General features: G+C 40.5%; 1 protein-coding gene across 4 annotated transcripts in view; it reads left to right on the top strand.

Annotated features, from left to right (window-relative positions):
* The window catches only part of NTNG1 (netrin G1), a 340,603-nt gene extending 333,217 nt beyond the window's left edge, over window positions 1–7,386 (top strand). For 3 of the 4 annotated variants that reach the window (XM_029226840.1, XM_029226839.1, XM_029226837.1), the window contains one exon: window positions 3,176–7,386. In XM_029226840.1, coding sequence (XP_029082673.1) covers window positions 3,176–3,408 — 233 coding nt within the window. In that variant the 3' untranslated portion in view covers window positions 3,409–7,386. The remainder of the gene's footprint in view (window positions 1–3,175) is intronic. The other variant, XM_029226838.1, reaches the window with a different exon arrangement.
* The last annotated feature ends 10,036 nt before the right edge of the window (window positions 7,387–17,422 follow it).

Genomic DNA, 17,422 nt, shown 5'->3' with positions numbered 1-17,422 from the left:
TGTTCCCTCTAGTGCGCCCTGTTGGCAGAAACCAGGAGACAGCTTGCAGGGTTTCAGCCTCAACAACAGAAGGAAAGGTGGATTTAGAGTTGAGAGACAAGTGGTTAATAACCAGCACAATGTATTTTCACGTCTTCTTGCCTTTACTGATACAGTTTCCCCACCCATAATGTTCTTTCTACCAGTGTCTGCCTGATGCATGTCATCGTTCAAATACAATCTCCTTTCTATAGTCTTCTCTAGTCTTCCCCCAAATAATTATTTATACCAGCATCTGAGTTCCCCTAGCAGTTGGCAAATACTTCCTTTATAGTTTTTTTTTAATAGTATATCATAATTACTTCCGTGTATGTTCATTTGTTTGTTTTCTGCAAAACTGTGAGCTCCTTTAGGGCAGGCAGTTACAGCCATACAGTCTAGCAGGGCACCTGGCACACAGCAGATGTTGATTGAGCTGGATGGAAATGATGAAAAGCATTTTAATGAAATTAATATTAGATTATTTCTTGTATATATTTTATCTTCCCAACCAGATGTGAACCTTATAAGAGCAGAGATCATGCTTTCTATTTCTTTTATTTTTTTCATGGTGGTCAGTACAAGGTTTCATATGCTGAAGAAGAGCTCAGTGATATCTGTTAACCACCTAGTTTATTCATTAAGCACCACAAATTTGATTCAAAATGACATGAAGGTGGAGCATAAGTTTATGAATAGCAGGTAAGATTTGTAGTTAGGTTTAGATGTACTTCTAGCACACGATTCCAACAGAGAGATCGGTGCATATGGTAAAGTTCTGTATTTGTTGAATAGCACAATCAAGAGACCAAATGTAGTGTGTCTTAAAGTGAACTCTAAAGTAATTAAATATATTCCAGGTTTCATTTTTTCTGCTTATCTCTTACAGAAAACATATTACCCCAACTGATGTGATTATTAATCCTGGGTTACATCTGGTCCTTGAATATTTATTAAATTTCTCACAGTCATCAACATCAAGTAGTAGATTATTTAAATGTAGGAAAGGTATTGAATTTTAACTTAATCACAAGCTTCTTGAAAAAAACAAACCTCTGTTCAACAACTGATTTACATTCAGGTCCAAGGAGAAGAAAAATAGCTTTTTTTTTTTTCTTAAGGGGAGTGATATTTAATTAACTATCGATTCCTTCTCAATTATTCAAGGCAAGCAATTATCGATATTGATGGAAACAATACTTCCCTATGTGTAGTGCCCAAATGAAAGGAAATATCCCATTCAGCTGTCTGCTGCCTGGAACAAGAAACGCTGAGAATCTTTAACTTTAAATGGAAACAGTTATTTGGATCTGTTTATTCCATGTTGCCCCAATTAAACAGATATTTCCTAAAGTGTAAGCAAAACAAAATCCTGAAAACCTATGTATGCTTTCCAAATTAACAGCCACCAAAAAAAGAGGCTTTTTGTCAGTTTTGACCATGAATTTAACCACTCTACCCTCGTACACTTTGCCTCAAAGCTACAGATCTTGACATTTTAAACCATGACTCATAAAATACTATAATTTGGGTCTAATATTCATGGTTTCTAAGCCACCCAATGAGAAGTAGCTTACATAATCATTAGAACCCCTGGAACACTACCTTGTATATCAATATTTTGAGCCTGAAGGATTTATAGGCCTTAATAGTCACTTCTAACATTTACAGATAGCAAATGTGGGTACGTTTGTTAATTATACCAATCCATTATGCAACTATATTAGAGGTCGCCAAGGAATTGTTGTGGAAGGTGGGAAAATAGGGCCCTGTTTAGGGCACTTTGTTATTAACCCTGTGAGCATCCACCACCATCTTTTTTCAGCTCATTTGCACACAGAGCATTAGTACGTTTGCATTTAAGAAGCTCCTTTTGAAGGTGACATACTATTGAACATAATTAATGGACAAGGCAATATTCTCTATTGAATTATTACTTGGGAGATGAGGGTTTTTTAAGTACTTTACACTTGATAGTAATAGTAAGTGTGTGTGTGTGTGTGTGTGTGTGTGTGTGTTTGATTCATGTGGTATCCCTGGGGAAATTTGACTATGACATTTTTAAAAAATGAAGAATGTTATAATTTATAAGAAGCTACTTTTTCTGCTCTGTGCCCTGCCCCCCCACCCCTTCCGGAGCGGTTCTACATATTAAGTGCTTAAGCAGCATATGTTGCTGGCAAGTGTTCTTGGCTTTTTTGCTCTTTGGTGTTGTTTTAATTTCTCTGTGTTCTATTTATCATTCTGCTAAATCAGTGAAACCTTGATTATCTAAAATAATAGGAGACATTGAATTAATGAGGATAACTAGTTTTTTGAATGAATAAGAAATTATTAGAGATGCAAGTTACATGACAGGGACTGTGAATGAATTTTAGTATCTAAAATTGCTTGCTTGATTTATTCCAACTGATTCTGTAAGTTGATGGACACAGTGAAATTTTGATAATCAGGGTTTCACCATTGCATTTATTATTATTCCTGGAAATCAAGGTAACCTTGGACTCTACTTGCTATATTTACAAGGCAATAAATATCCTAATAGGCTGTTAGGGGCAGATGGGACTGCTCTTCCTCACATTCCTCCCGTGAAAAGCTTTTTCTCTTCGGATCTGCCTGCTGCCTCACCGGGAGCATGCTGCCTGCCCCCTGCCCCGTGCTTGTCCGTGGGTTCCTCCTGCCTTCCTGCATGCAGCCCTGGAATCACCTGCAGGGAGAATGGCCCACCCCTTAGAGGTTCTCGGTCATTTTAGCAATACTGCTTTGCATTTTAATTCCATTCATCTGGCCTCAAAGTTCTGCATTCTTGTATCAGGCACTATCCTTGAAACACCCTGGAGGTCACAACAGGTCCCAGTTCCATGAAGAGAAGATACTGCCAAACCAGGAGTATCACGTTGCTTTGTATTTGATAGCCTGAAATGGACAATGATAATATCCAAGATTGCAGCAAAAATCTATATGAAAAGAATTAATATGATCAAAACAAAGGCAGCAGACTACATTTGTTTGGAAATTGGAGTCATGCTTAGTTTGCGGAGGGGAGGGGGGAGCACAAGATCGATAGAGATTTTTTTTAAGCTGAAAACATGATGTAGCAGATGAACTTAAATTGATTCTGCTTCTCCTCCCCGCGCCCCCCTCCCTCGTTCTGCAGCGAATGTCTGCGACAACGAGCTCCTGCACTGCCAGAACGGAGGGACGTGCCACAACAACGTGCGCTGCCTGTGCCCCGCCGCGTACACGGGCATCCTGTGCGAGAAGCTGCGGTGTGAGGAATCGGGCAGCTGCGGCTCCGACTCGGGCCAGGGCGCGCCCTCGCGCGGCTCCCCCGCGCTGCTGCTGCCGCTGGCCGCTCTGCTGGGGACAGCCGGCCCCCTGGCGATCTAGGCGGCGCATCCAGCCACCAGAAGGGTCCGGCAGCGGGGAAGCAAACACAGCCCCAGCATTTGCTACTAACATAGGAAACCCACCCTCAGACCCCCCCACGCAAACACAGTGTACAAACTAAGAAGGCCCAACTGAACTAAGCCATATATAACAGCCGTGGACAGCACACCGGAGTCAAGACTGATAATTTCTGACTCCAGAGGCGTTGGCAGCTGTTGATATTATCCCTGCAAATCACATTGCCCGCTGCAGAGCTTATCGCCGATTGGAAAGGCTGTGACAGCCCCCCAAAAGGAACGACAAAAAAACAACAACAAATCAACCAACCTAAAAACATTTGCTACTCGCACGTGGTGTGCCCCCCGCACCACCCGGCCCCGTGTGTGAACCAACCAGACTGAAGCATCCTTTGCCGGCAGTGCATTGTGGGTCTAAGGAAGTGTGTTACAAGCTGCCATATTGGCCTGCTTCAGTCCCTGAACCCCTTCCAACCTGTGCTTTGGTGAACGTTGCTCTGTAACCCTCGTTGGTTGAAAGATTTCTTTGTCTGGTGTTAGTAATGCACATGTGTAACAGCCCCCCCTTCAAAAGCTCAAGCCAGTCGTACCCCGTATATCTTAGCAGCATTGGGTCCACCCAGTGCTAGCACACATCCGCTGTCCAAGAGTGGCTGTAGGAAAAAAGAGAAAGTGTATCTATCCTTTTGTATTCAAATGAAGTTATTTTTCTTGAAATACTGTAATACGTAGATTTTTTGTATTCTTGCCAATTTGTGTTACCAGACAACCTGTTAATGTATCTAATTCAAATCAGCAAAGACTGACATTTTTTTTTGTCCTCTTTCCTTCTGTTTTGTTTCATTGTGCAGAGATTTCTCTGTAAGGGCAACGAACTTGCTGGCATCAAAGAATATCAGTTTACATATATAACAAGTGTAATAAGATTCCACCAAAGGACATTCTAAGTGTTTTCTTGTTGCTTTAACACTGGAAGATTTAAAGAATAAAAATTCCTGCATAAACGATTTCAGGAATTTGTATTGCGATTTCTTAAGATGAAAGGAGCAGCCACCAAGCAGATTCACACTCGCTTTACTGATTTCTATGTGGACTGAATACACTCAGCTGATGAATTTAGTAACCAGAAAGGTGGATTGGTGTTCACTAGCTTGGACAACTTCTGCAAAATATGAGACTATTTCTACTTGGGAAAAATTATAACAGAAAAAAACAAATCTAAGTGATTGCCAAGATTATGCCAAAGCCTGTTGGCAGAGTACTAAGAGACTTTTATTTTTAAGTCATGCTATTTTCACAGATTGATGTGATCATGTGACTCTAGGGATGCTGATCTATGTATCTTTCCAGTTACAGTGTTTACATGGAGTATCATAAGAGGCAACCTGGGGAACCAGGAAAGTCGCAGGGAAACTGAGTGATTAGCAATTTGACTTTGAATGTATTCAGACTAAGTATTTACAGAAATATCAAAATATACAGCAGCAAGTAGACATAACTGCTGTTCCTGAGAATAAAGTTTGTTTTAAGTACTGCCCAAGGTGTAATCAATCCTTGTTTCTGCCTTTTATTAGGCCAATTACTGTGCAAAACAGCAAGGCAGGGAGAGGAGGGGAGAAGCACTGCAAAGTTTCAAAGTGACTAAAACAGTGTGTATTCCATTCCCAGCACACTGTGGTCCTACAGGTTACAAATGTGTTAGCAGCAGCATCTTCTGGCATCAAAAACAATTAACAGCCCAAGCCAGAGTCTGAAGGACAGTGAAGTCTTACATGACTTGGTAGAGCAATAGCCTATTATGGTGTTAGGTCAGAAGCCCACTTCCAGTCTGAATTCTTCACCCTCCTGCCACCCTTTGCTGAAATTGGGGTAGGGGGAGTCTTCTGATAAATATCCTCGGTGAAAACTAGACTAAGGAACGGTGTGTCTTATTGGTTTTGTTCCCAGAAAAACCAATTCAAAGAAGGCAATAAAAGGTAAACAGGTAACGCCTGTGCTGCCTGCCATCCCACGTCTAAGTCGATTGAATGTTTGTTATTCAAACCCACAGTCTCTTTTGATGTAAGAAATAAGAAAAGATAGAAATAAATTAGAGCTCTGGCTTAGTGCCGGCGTGGCCAACCAGAAACTGGAGATTTACATTAGAAGCATAAACAGCAAATTATATTTCAGGCTCACCAAAGACTACACATGAAAATGCCGATAACATACAGTTTGAGATTACTTATAATGAGGTGGATTTCTAATATTAAAATTGGAGTTGTCTTACAGTTTATTAGCACAAACCAAAGGTAGACTGTGTTATTTCCAGCAATGATGCACTTTATCATTACCCACTCATGGCTTTGTCACTATGCTCAGGAATCAGACTGCACATTTCAATACATGGTATTTGAAAGCTAATTCTAACATTTAATGAAGGCCTGATCTAAATCAATTCATCTGCCTTTTATCTTTATGAAGCTATAAGAATCTAAATTGATGAGGCATATCTTGCATTCAGTGTATTTAGATATAGTTTTCTGAATTTCCTAAAGTGATGTGATCTGCTTTTAATAAATTCACTTTTAGGTATATAACAAATGGAAATGAAATGTTCTTTTTAATCTGGATTCTCAAATTCTTCTAAAGGGTGTATTACTTTGGTGAAACCCCAAATCAGTAGATTTTATTCGTCTGCTGTTTTCTAGCATTCTTGCAAAGCTGGTTCCATCTACAGTATTATGTCTAAGGACAGGATTGGGGTGAAAACTGGATACTAAGTTGTTCACATATTTAAGGTCCTAATTCTTGCTTTGTCTCTACTTGGATTAGCCCTTAGGATTGGTTAATCTATCAACTTTACCACAAATACAATTTCTTCCATCAACACCTCTGATGAACATAAAACTTCAAAGAAATCTTTGTCCCAAGGTTCAGCTATATAGAAAGTGTTGGTATTTATAGGAACGTAATTAGACTGCCCTGTGATGATGTGGGATTGATTCATTTCTGAGCCTGTGCACAGGGTAGAGGGGGAACTTTAGTCCCAGAAAAGAGCAGCCCTTGCTTAGTGGGGCCCATTCTGACCCTCCTCCCATTTTGTCTCAGTAGCCAGGAACCTAGAATTCTGTCCTCCACCTACTTTTAGGGTGTATACGCCTCTTCTGGGGGTCCAAACTCCTGAAGGCAGCCAGCATAATGAGTGCACATCCTTGAGTGCAAGAGGTGGCAAAGGGTGAATATGTATGGATAGATGAGTGACTTGGGCCTGGGAGTATATGCTGGGGAATTCACACGCGAGTGAGAAGAGGCTCCTTGCAGTGAAACCCAGAGCTCAGGGCTAGAAAAGAAGGAGCTAAGGGGTGGGAGAGAGAGTAGGGCTGCCTCAGGGCCAGGGTCCAGTACAGAACTCTGAGCAGCCTAAAAGATTCTAAACCTATACCTGGGTTTCCGATTGTTATGAAGATATTTGTGTTAAAACAGCAGAATGGAACGTAGTGTTATTTAACACTATGTTAGCTTGATGTATAACTTTTAAATATTTAGACATGTGGCCTATGGGCTTCCATTGGTACTTTTGTCCTGGCCCCTGCCTGGTGGGTCTGCCTGGAGATGAACACTGCATGAGGTGCCCTTGAGTCAAATGACTAAATGGGTCAAATCACTTACCCAGGTACAGGTTGGGAGAAGGCATACCGGTCACAGTTCAACAATTCCTATAGTTAATGCTCCACTTCACTTTTTCTCCAACCTGTGGCCTTACTGAATATAAGAACGCTTGGAGGGACTGGGGGCAGCTGTGAGGAAACCCTGAAATCAGATCTTTTGTCCCATCAGCTTCACTCCCCGCCATCAATAATCCAGTATTATTGGGATGTAAGGACCCCATATTCTGAGATGGGATGCTCTGTGTTATACGGGAAATGGGTTGTTGCACTTCACCTGTTGTTAAATACTAAATAAAATACCTATTTAACAGTTTATCTGCTCAGAGAGTTACACAGAATATGTGAGAACTTTGAACTACATGTTCTATATATTTGTTATGCATTGAATTCTGTCTGTTTAATGATCTGATGCAATTTAGAACTTCAGCTTCTGAACTAGAATTTCTTACCCACCATTTTGATTCCCAGTCTTTACCAAGAAAGATGACGATGGTGACAGCAACTAAGCTGCATCTTAGAACAATCTGAATAACTAGGTAAAACTCTAGGATTTTTTTTTTTTTTTAGAAAATCTAATTGGGCACCCTTAATGGCATATAGGCATGAAAAACACAGATAAGGAACACCCCTAGAGTGTGGATCCAAATATGTGGTTGTGAAAATTTCTTTCTTTGCCTCAGGAAATCAGGACTAGATTCTACTCAATTTTCTTTCCAAGAAATATCAAATGTCCACTTGGCATAAATATTCTGACAGTTCTGACCATTTCCATATGGAAGAATTTTTTACTTTTAACTATGTTTTCCCTTTTTTTACACTAAAAGTAGTTTTTTCCCTTAGTTTCCTAAAACAGTTGCCAATAAATTCTCAGCATAAACTTCACATAAACATAATGTCAGAAAGAGTTAAGAATGCCAGTTATCATATTTTGAAGTTTCACCAACAATCTTGGGAACATGGAGAATTTTTATTCTTTACAACACCTGGTAAGGTGTGACTCACATATTATCATCTTCATTTTGCATCTGAAGAATCAAATAACTAAGAAACAGACATATCCCTTGTATAAATCATGTTATTGCGTTTAACTAGAAAAGAGAAAATAACATCTGGGAAAACTTTATATTAATATTGAAAAATGCAGTTATTTGAGATCTATTATGGCAGAAAAATTCTACCCCTAATACATTTTTAGAGTAGGTCCTGGAATATGTCTACCAAGAAGACTTAAATGATTTTAGGGGGTGTTGTTTAGATTAATACAGTTGAGCATTTAACTATTGCTGGAATCCCCTCTCTGCCTTTTCCCATCACCCAAGAGCTCTTTTTAATTGACGATTGAATTAAAATGGAGTAGTAACATTTAAAATTATGTGATGTTTTTATTAACCTGAAATGATAGCTGGTAAAATGGGCCATTATTCTGCAAGACCTAATTATGTTAACACTAAAGATTTAGCTAGGCTGGCTGGAGCAAACTGCCGCGAATTGGAAGTAAAAAATAGTATCATTTTCTTAACCTAGTCTCATTTTTTCAGAGGTGTCGCTTTTAACTATTATTTAATTAGTAAACTATGAAATCTATGGGAAAAAGAACCTGACTGGAAGAGAGAAAAATAATAATTACTACCCCTCCTACATCTGTCTGAATAGACGCCAAAATTCCTGTGTGGCGAGAATGTGTCATTATGTTAAAGACACAGTGTACCATGGTGTGTATCCTCTAGCCACCCTGCCCTGAGAGTACCACATCACAGCTTTGCTCTTACCGGGGGAAGTCATTCAAATCTAATAAAAGAAAGAAAATGGCAGGAAATCACACACCGGAAGTCCTGTTAAGAATAGGTGATTTTTTTTGCCCCAGACAGGAAAGAACACAATGTCATCTTTGTTTATTTGTATTTTGCTCTGAAGGAGGGGTCACTCCTGTAGGGGTATGATTTTCCCTCTACGCATGTGAAACGTGGCAAGAAAACATTCTCCAAGGAAATAGCATTTTGCTATTTACCAGTCGCGCCTACCCCATGAAGCCCTTAGTAATCGTTTTGGCTTTCATGGTGTGATAAACACCTAAAGGCAAGAGATTAGTGGCATCACTCTTCGTCTCTTTTTCTCTCCCTTTGGAAAAAAAAAAAAAAAAAAAAAAAGGGTCCAAATATAGAATGATGCCATTTGCAAGAATCCTTCAGTTAGTTGATGCCTAATTATGAAGACTCCAGCTAAATATTTAGTTTATTAAATTAATAGTGTGGCAAGTATTGGAGCAGCTTTACAACCACTTAAACTTGTGTTTACATCCTGTGTGATTACAATTCATAATTGGGAAAGCAGTCAAAACTAAATGCATTCTGATCAATGGTTCCCATTCTGCAAATAGACCCAGCACAACACGTTGCAGTGAGTGACTTAAAAGCGGGACTTCTGCATCTAGAGTTCCAACTAGACTTGGGAAAGACAATGGAGGGATTCCAGCACTGAAGTGCTTTCACTTAGGTGTAAGATTTTCTGTATAAGTGATTTTTTTTTTTTCTGGGCAGAGGGTCTATTATACTCTCTCTCTCTTTTTTAATTTATAAAAGGCCTGAAAATATAAGGATAACTGCACTAAAACCTCAGGTTAAGATTTACCCTAACTATGGAAGTTTTTTTTTTTTTAATAATAAACTGTTGAAAGGGGATGGGTGAAAATAACACGTTGGTACTTGAAAGCACGTATCTTCCAGCAATTGGCTCTTTTTTCATCTCTTACTGACCTTATCTCTCCTGAGCTGCTAAGGGCATCTATATTCTCCTTTGTAGATATATATTTTAACATGTTCACGTTTGTTCTGGAAGCCACATGAAGTAAAAGTGAAAATAACCTAGGTCAGGAGTGTAGTGTGAGTGGCAAATGATGAAAATGTCTCGGCAACTCTGCTATATTTCTCACGGCAGCATGTAGTATCAATGGACACTCACTTCCTCTGGGGCCCTGGGTCAACCTTCCTTTAAACTTTGAAGAATATTGGTTCCAATAGAGAGTCCCAAATAAAGCTCTTGGGAGAATCTGAATGATATAAATACCTGCATTAATATGTTGATAATAAAAGCCTCAAGCCTCATAACCAGTTCCAATTAAGTGGTAACTAAATTCTGGCAATTGGATATATATCATTTTTCATTCAATCTGAATACGTACATATTTCTATGTAAATTCTCGCTTTAATGCACACAACATATTTTCATTTACAATCACATACCTGTATTATTAAGTGTGGGCTACCTCTAATCAAAGGCAGATATCACTAGGTTGATTTGAGACTTGTCTATTCGAAGATGTTGCCACTGAGACTTAAATCCCTCCGCATTAGTCCGTTTCTGTCACCTGAAATATGAGCACACTCTGAAAAAGTCAGAAATAATGTGGGTTCTGATGCTGTTCTCAGGGTTGTGAGAAACACAACCACTCTGACTTCTCTGTTGCAGACATTTTACTAGAAAGGGCTCAAACTTGTACACACTTGTACATTTTTAAAAAATAAAATATGTGTGACACTGGAACACACTCAGGTTGAATGGTACAAACTTATTTTCCTTTTGGCTGGTTTGTTTCATTTTTATGGTGACTCTCGCTACAAGCATCAGATCAGGAGCAAATGTCTTTCTAATTGTCTGTATGGTTCCCTGAGTTGTGAGCACTATTCTCTCTGTTCTGTTTGGGGGCCCTGATTTACATTCCCACCCTGTGCCCTAGACCTGTGCTATCCAAATCGGGAGCTACTAGCCACCTATGGCTTTTGAGCACTTGAATGTGGTTAGTCCAAGCTAACATGTCCTGTGAATATAAGATACTCACCGGATTTCAAAGAGTACAAAACAAATGAGAAAAGAATGTGAATTATCTCTTTAATCATTTTCATATTGATTACATGTTGGAATGATAATATTTTGGACACACTGTGTTAAATAAAATATATTATTAGAATTGATTTTAACTGTTTCTTTTTCCTTTCTAACATGGCTACCAGAGACACTTTAATCACATAAATGGCTCACATTATATTTTTATTGGACAGCTCTGCTCCAACCACCTAATTTTCCCATCTCTAAAATAGGGCTAATAGTATTCACTCTCCAGATTTAATGTGAAAATCTAAGTGAACTAATGAACGTGAAATTATTGGCCAATTGTAAAGTGTAGGAAGTGTCTAAGACTGTTGATGACCATGATGGTGATATTTTCAAGCTGTAGCTCCACCTTTCTAGATTTCTTTGGAAATTTTCAGCCAGAGGTCTCACCAAAACTTTCTCTAAAAGTGCTCCAGGGCAATGAATGCAAGGTTTTAAAAGTTTTGAATGTGACATATGACCTGAACAAGAAGCTTACATTTGTAACAATATCAACAAAGAGAATACTAATGGTAGTAAAAAATCATAGTAAGAGCAACCACACAGCTAATCTTTGATGAAAGCCTTGAGCCAGGAACCGTGTTAAGTATTTTTACCGCCTTTATTCTAAATAATGCACTGCGTTTCTATTAGTGCCGTTTATGAGCATATTGCTGACTCATTTTCTTTCTGCACACTTAATTGTTTCTAGGTTCTGTATGTAGACGATGAATGAAAGATGGCAAAATGTGACTTAGCAACAGCAACTCAGGGGACAAAGGCAAAATGTGAGTCGACAATACGTGCATAAACTTGCATAACAGGTCTAGCATCATACCGTGCACGGTGTTAGGATTTCTATACAGGCGTTCTTCATTTTACTGCACTTCACTCTATTGCTCTTTGCAGATGGTGAATTTTTTACAAACTGGAGGTGTATGGCAACCCTGAGTCAAGCAAGTCCATCAATGCTGTTTTTCCAACAGCGTTTGCTCACTTCGTGTCTCTGTATCCAATGTCGGTAATTCTTGAAATATTTCACATTTTTTCATTATGATTATATGTGTTATGGTGATCTGTGACCAGTGATCTTTGATGTTACTATTTCAGAAAAATTACAACTCACAGAAGGCTCAGATGATCGTTAGTGTATTTTAGCAATAAAATATTTTTAATTAAGGTATGTACATTGTGTTTTTAGACATAATGCTATTGCACACTTAATAGACTACAGTGTAGTGTAAACATAACTTTTATATGGACTGGGAAACCAAAAAATTTGTGTGACACTTTATTGTGATATTCGCTTTATTGTGATGGTCTGGAACCAAACCCGCAAGATCCCCAAGGTATGCCTTATAGTTGGATTCAAGTGTTGACCCTCTCGTTAATTTAAATTCTGTCTGCTTAAAGGATGGTTTTCATGAGAGAACACTTTTGTTATCTCACCGCTCCATTCATAGCCTCTTGAGATAAACTGCTCACTCCGTAGCCTTGAACTCAAACCCCACCTTCATATTGTCCTCAGTACACCTCTCTAATCCATGAAGTCTGAAAATGCCCTGCGCGTTATCATCTTCTTGACATGTTTAGGTCTTTTTTTTTTTTTTTTAAGATGTTGGGGGTAGGAGTTTATTAATTAACTTATTTATTTTTGGCTGTGTTGGGTCTTCGTTTCTGTGCGAGGGCTATCTCTAGTTGTGGCGAGCAGGGGCCACTCTTGGTCGCGGTGCGCGGGCCTCTCACTATCGCGGCCTCTCTTGTTGTGGAGCACAGGCTCCAGACACGCAGGCTCAGCAGTTGTGGCTCATGGGCCTAGTTGCTCCGCAGCATGTGGGATCCTCCCAGACCAGGGCTCGAACCTGTGTCCCCTGCATTAGCAGGCAGATTCTCAACCACTGCACCACAAGGGAAGCCCCATGTTTAGGTCTTTTTAAAAACCTGGAATGCCTTTCAACATTCTTCACCCATAAAAATCCAACCCCAAGTCAAGTTCCACCTCTCCAAGAAGCCTTGTCAATCATCCTCACTACTTCTACTCATGCTTAACGATCTGACTCACCACTTAGCTCTTGTTACATGTGATTTACACTGATTTACTTGTTATCTCTCCTAATAGATTATCATTGTTAATACTAACATTACACATATAGACACACACACACACACACACACACACACACACACACACACAGAATCTTGCTTATAACAGGGCTCCGTACATTCATTCACAAATATTTATTGAGCACCTATTCTGTGCCTGGCACTGATCTAGATGATTGAAGCAACAGAGTCTAATACAAATTTGAGTGTGTCCCTCTCATTATATTTAAATAGTGCAATTTAAGTAAATTACTATATTAAATAATATAAAATAAACTGAATTTCTGAAGAGAAAATGTGTATACATTAGATTTACAGATTGAATATCATTTTAAATACTTTAGGGGAGTATTCCTAATTAAAACCTGTGATGTATGCTTCTTAAAAAGCAAGCAGTCCTTTATAATATCATCAGTGTATCCCAGTTTACCTTTTCTAATTTCGGATTTCGATATACATTGCTTTTTCTTAAAATAGAAACATCTGTATTCCTCATTCTTTGTTGTACTTTGCCCTTGAGCAAATCGTTCTCGACTTGAGCGTGCACCAGAATCGTCTGGAGGGCTTTAGTAAAACCGTGTGCTAGAGCTAACTCCTGAGTTCTGACTCAGGGAGTCTGAGGTGAAGCCCAAAGGTTTGATTTGTAACAAGTTCCCAGGCAAGGCTGTTGCTGCTGGTCAAGACATCAACCTTTGAGAAACATTGCTTTAAGCTAATTAAAAACCTGATGGCAATTTCCTGAGAAACTCACAGGGCTTAACCTAACTCCCCTTCCTTGAGACTCAGTGACCTAACATTAAAATGGGTATCATGATTTTCACCCCACAGGCTTGCGATGAGGATTAAATGAAATAATGTACATGAAACTGTCTTATCTGAGGTTCACATTCAGGAAATGTGATTTGAAACCACATACTTTCAATTTAGCCATAAAATAAGGCAAAGGCATTTATTTCACTAGATTCTCTCACTCCAGCAATTCAAGCTATCTATTAGGAATTCTGGTCTCTAAATTCAACTGATTTCACCTACAAAATGATAAAATAATAGGATCTTACAGTCGACAAAGACCTTAGAGATTTTCTGGAGATGAATGAGGCCTTTCTGGTTTGAAGTTAGTAGGGAGGCCTTTAGTTGAATGGAGGCTCTGGTTTTTGGTAGAATAGTTTCTGTCCAGGTTAGGTCTAGTAGAGAAGTTGCGAGTTTGTTGCGAAGTTGCGAATGTTATAGCATTCATAATGGAGCAGTTAAATGTTTTGGACCAGGTAAATCGTCAAAACTTTTTTGTTTACTTTCTTGATTCAATAAAGCAATCAAAACAGTTGAACTGGTTGCTTGCATCATTCCTCAACTTGAATATTTGGTTCTTCCTAAATTGAATTATTTGACCGAAACAAGCTCCATCCAGACTAAAAGAAAAAAAATAAATAAGATTCTCGTTTTTCTTGTCAGCTCACGGTTGTAGCTTCCACACGGAAGCTCTGCGGCCCTTAATTAAAGCCCAGTTCCTTCTGACTCCGGCTTGCCCTCTAACTCACTCTGTGGCCTCGCTCTGTGATGCTTCTCTACCCACTGGAAGGGCTCAGAGGGCTATTAATGCAAGGAATCAATGATCAAAAATTAATTTTGAAGCCTATGTTAAGAGCCCATTAACAGTGCAGCTTGCCTAACCAAGAGTCTGAGCAGTGCAGCCGAGATCTTCCAAAGGATTTGAGAGCAAAATTTTGCAGGTACAATGTATCTTGAGAATAATGATGCATGTCCCCAACAGCCTAGTGCTAAGTTATAAGCCTAAATTGGAGACTTTAAAGAGGAATACGCAGCCTCTGTAATTTCCAGTTTGGTGTAATAATATGGAAATGGCTTTTGATGCCGGGATTGGATCAGCCTAAATGAGCTGGAATTGATAGATGCCTGTAATACCAGGGGCAGGAGAGAGGGATCACGTCTGTGTCCTTGCTGACTTATCTAGGGCTCTCCAGACGTGACGGTTTTAAGGAGTGAGACTTTAAATGTGTTACGGGAACGCACTACACTATCCTTCAGCACAGAGCAAGGTACTTCTAAAATTGCCTCAACGAGAATACAGAATGGGGAGGCTCCTTTCCAGGAAGGGAAAAGGGCTTTTGTTCCCTGTAAAAAGTAAAAGGAGATGGTAAATTCAGAAAAAATGTGATGGAGGTGTTCTGAGGGCACAGAGAATTAGCTCTTCCTCTAGGAGACCCACAAGCCCAGTCCACCCACTCTGTCCCCTTGAAGTGATAGCATTCCAAAAGGCAGACACCTGCACCCTTTGCGGGGGGGCAACGTAAGGGACACTCAAGGGCAAGACAGTTACACTCGTGATTAACATGTTAAAACAGCAAAATTCAAAGCCTGTGGTGACATAGGAATGTATAATCGATAACATCTAAAGTATTACCTAACAGTTTCACTAAGAAGTTGTCACGGCATGGATAAATCATCAGGATTTGTGGAACGGTGGCAATTTTAGACTAGCCCAAATGGAATCAAGGCACATAAGACTTCCTATTATTTGTTTGCTTCAGCCTCATCTTCTTGCCAACCTGTGCTCCAGCTGAGTGCGGTGATGGCAATTCCCTGAAGGCACCAGACTTGGGTGTCCCATGCACCTTTGCACTTGTTGCCCCTTCCATCTGATGGGCGCCTCTCCATTGTGTCCATCTAGTGAGCTCATCCCTTAAGACCCAGTGGAGCTGCCTCCTGTTTCATGTACCGTTCCAGTTATTTGCTGTGTACCAACCACCCAAAAACTTATTGGGATAAAACAAGACCAGAAAGGATGGTTTGTCCCTCCTCCACAATGTCTGGTATCTCAGTTGGGAGTGACTCAAATGTTGGAAGACTGTCAGCTGGGACTGGGGGATCCACTGAAATATCTGGCATGTTTTCAGGGAGCTTGAATGCCAAGCTCAGCTGGGCCCATCAACCAGACTACCTACACATGGCCCCACCGGCATACCAGCCATAGGGTTGTCAGGTGTCTTATATAGAGGCTCAGTATTCCAGCAAACAATACGGAAGCCAGAGGCCTTTTAAGACCCAGATTCAGAACAGATATAGTATTACTTTTTTCACATTCTATCACTCAACACAGTCACAAGATTCAAGAGGAGGGGACAGACTCTGCTTCTCATTGGGAGAAGTGTCAAAGAATTGGGGACCTTTTTTCTTCTCTGATCCTCCCAAATAGGGTGGTACTTTCTCCTTTACCCACCCCTGTACCGTGGGCTCTCTATCAACACCTGCTCCTGGCTGTACTGTGTGGCTGTACTGTGTGCTGTACACTGGCTTCCACACTAGACCCTGATATGCTAGCAGCATCGTATTTGCAAGGCCCGGCAAAACTCACATAAGACATTGGACAAAAAGTGCTTAATGAGTACTTCTCAAATGGAGGGTCTGTTTTATATTTAGATTCCAAACAAAAACTCTTCCACCAAGGGGTGTGTAACCCCTGCCCCAAGCGCAGCCCCACTGTGCTGTGTGGAAGAGCAGTGTTTGTGAGCAGAGGGCATGGTGGCCAGGAGAATGTAGACTCAGACTTCTCAGTGAGAGGGACCACCAGAGGCCACAGCCCACAACCTTTTTAGGGCGAGTTATCAAAGGCAAATGCCAGTAATGATCAAACACCCACCAGGGCTGTCAGAGGCACAATCTTGCTGTCATTCTCCTCTGCTATTGCCATCTCAACCTTCCCCTGGAATCCAGCCTCATGTGTCCAATGGCCTATGGGACATCTACCTGGATGTCTAATAGATGTGCTCTACCAGCATGTCTCAAATACCAAACTCTCATGTGCCCACCTCCTGCAACCCCCATCTGCTCCTCCTAAGCTTTCCCATCTCAGGTCGTGGTACCTCCTTCCCCACCCCAGTTTCTCAGACCCCAAGCTTCTGATCTTCTCATTCTATCATACCTGCAGTCAGCAAGCCCTTCCAGCTCCACCTTCAAGTTCCATTCCAAACTCAGCACCTATCCCGCCTGGTCTACTGCAACAGTGTCCTTACTGGTTTCCTTTCTTCCAGGCTCACCTCTCTTCAGATCTCCCCTCAGCAGGCAGAGTGACCCTTTATACGAGGAAATATGGCCGTGTTCCTCCTCAGCTCAAACCCACCAACAGCGTCTCCTCACACAGAAAGTCCAAAGGGATTACTAAGACTCAAAAGGCCTACATGGATAGCCCTCAGCTACATCTCTGCCCTAACTTCCCACCACACCACGCCTCACTCTTCCCACTTCACACGCACTCTGCCTTTCCCTCCAGCATACTGCGAATCAAACCTCTCCACTTGTTGCTCCCTCTTCCTGGAATCTTCTTCCCTAGATATTCTTCATAATTCATTCAGGACTTGG

The sequence above is a fragment of the Monodon monoceros genome, unplaced genomic scaffold, assembly GCF_005190385.1.
Source record: "Monodon monoceros isolate NGI ecotype Baffin Bay Population unplaced genomic scaffold, NGI_Narwhal_1 Super_Scaffold_18, whole genome shotgun sequence".
Taxonomy (NCBI): Eukaryota; Metazoa; Chordata; class Mammalia; order Artiodactyla; family Monodontidae; genus Monodon; species Monodon monoceros.
This window is presented reverse-complemented; position numbering and strand designations above follow the sequence as displayed.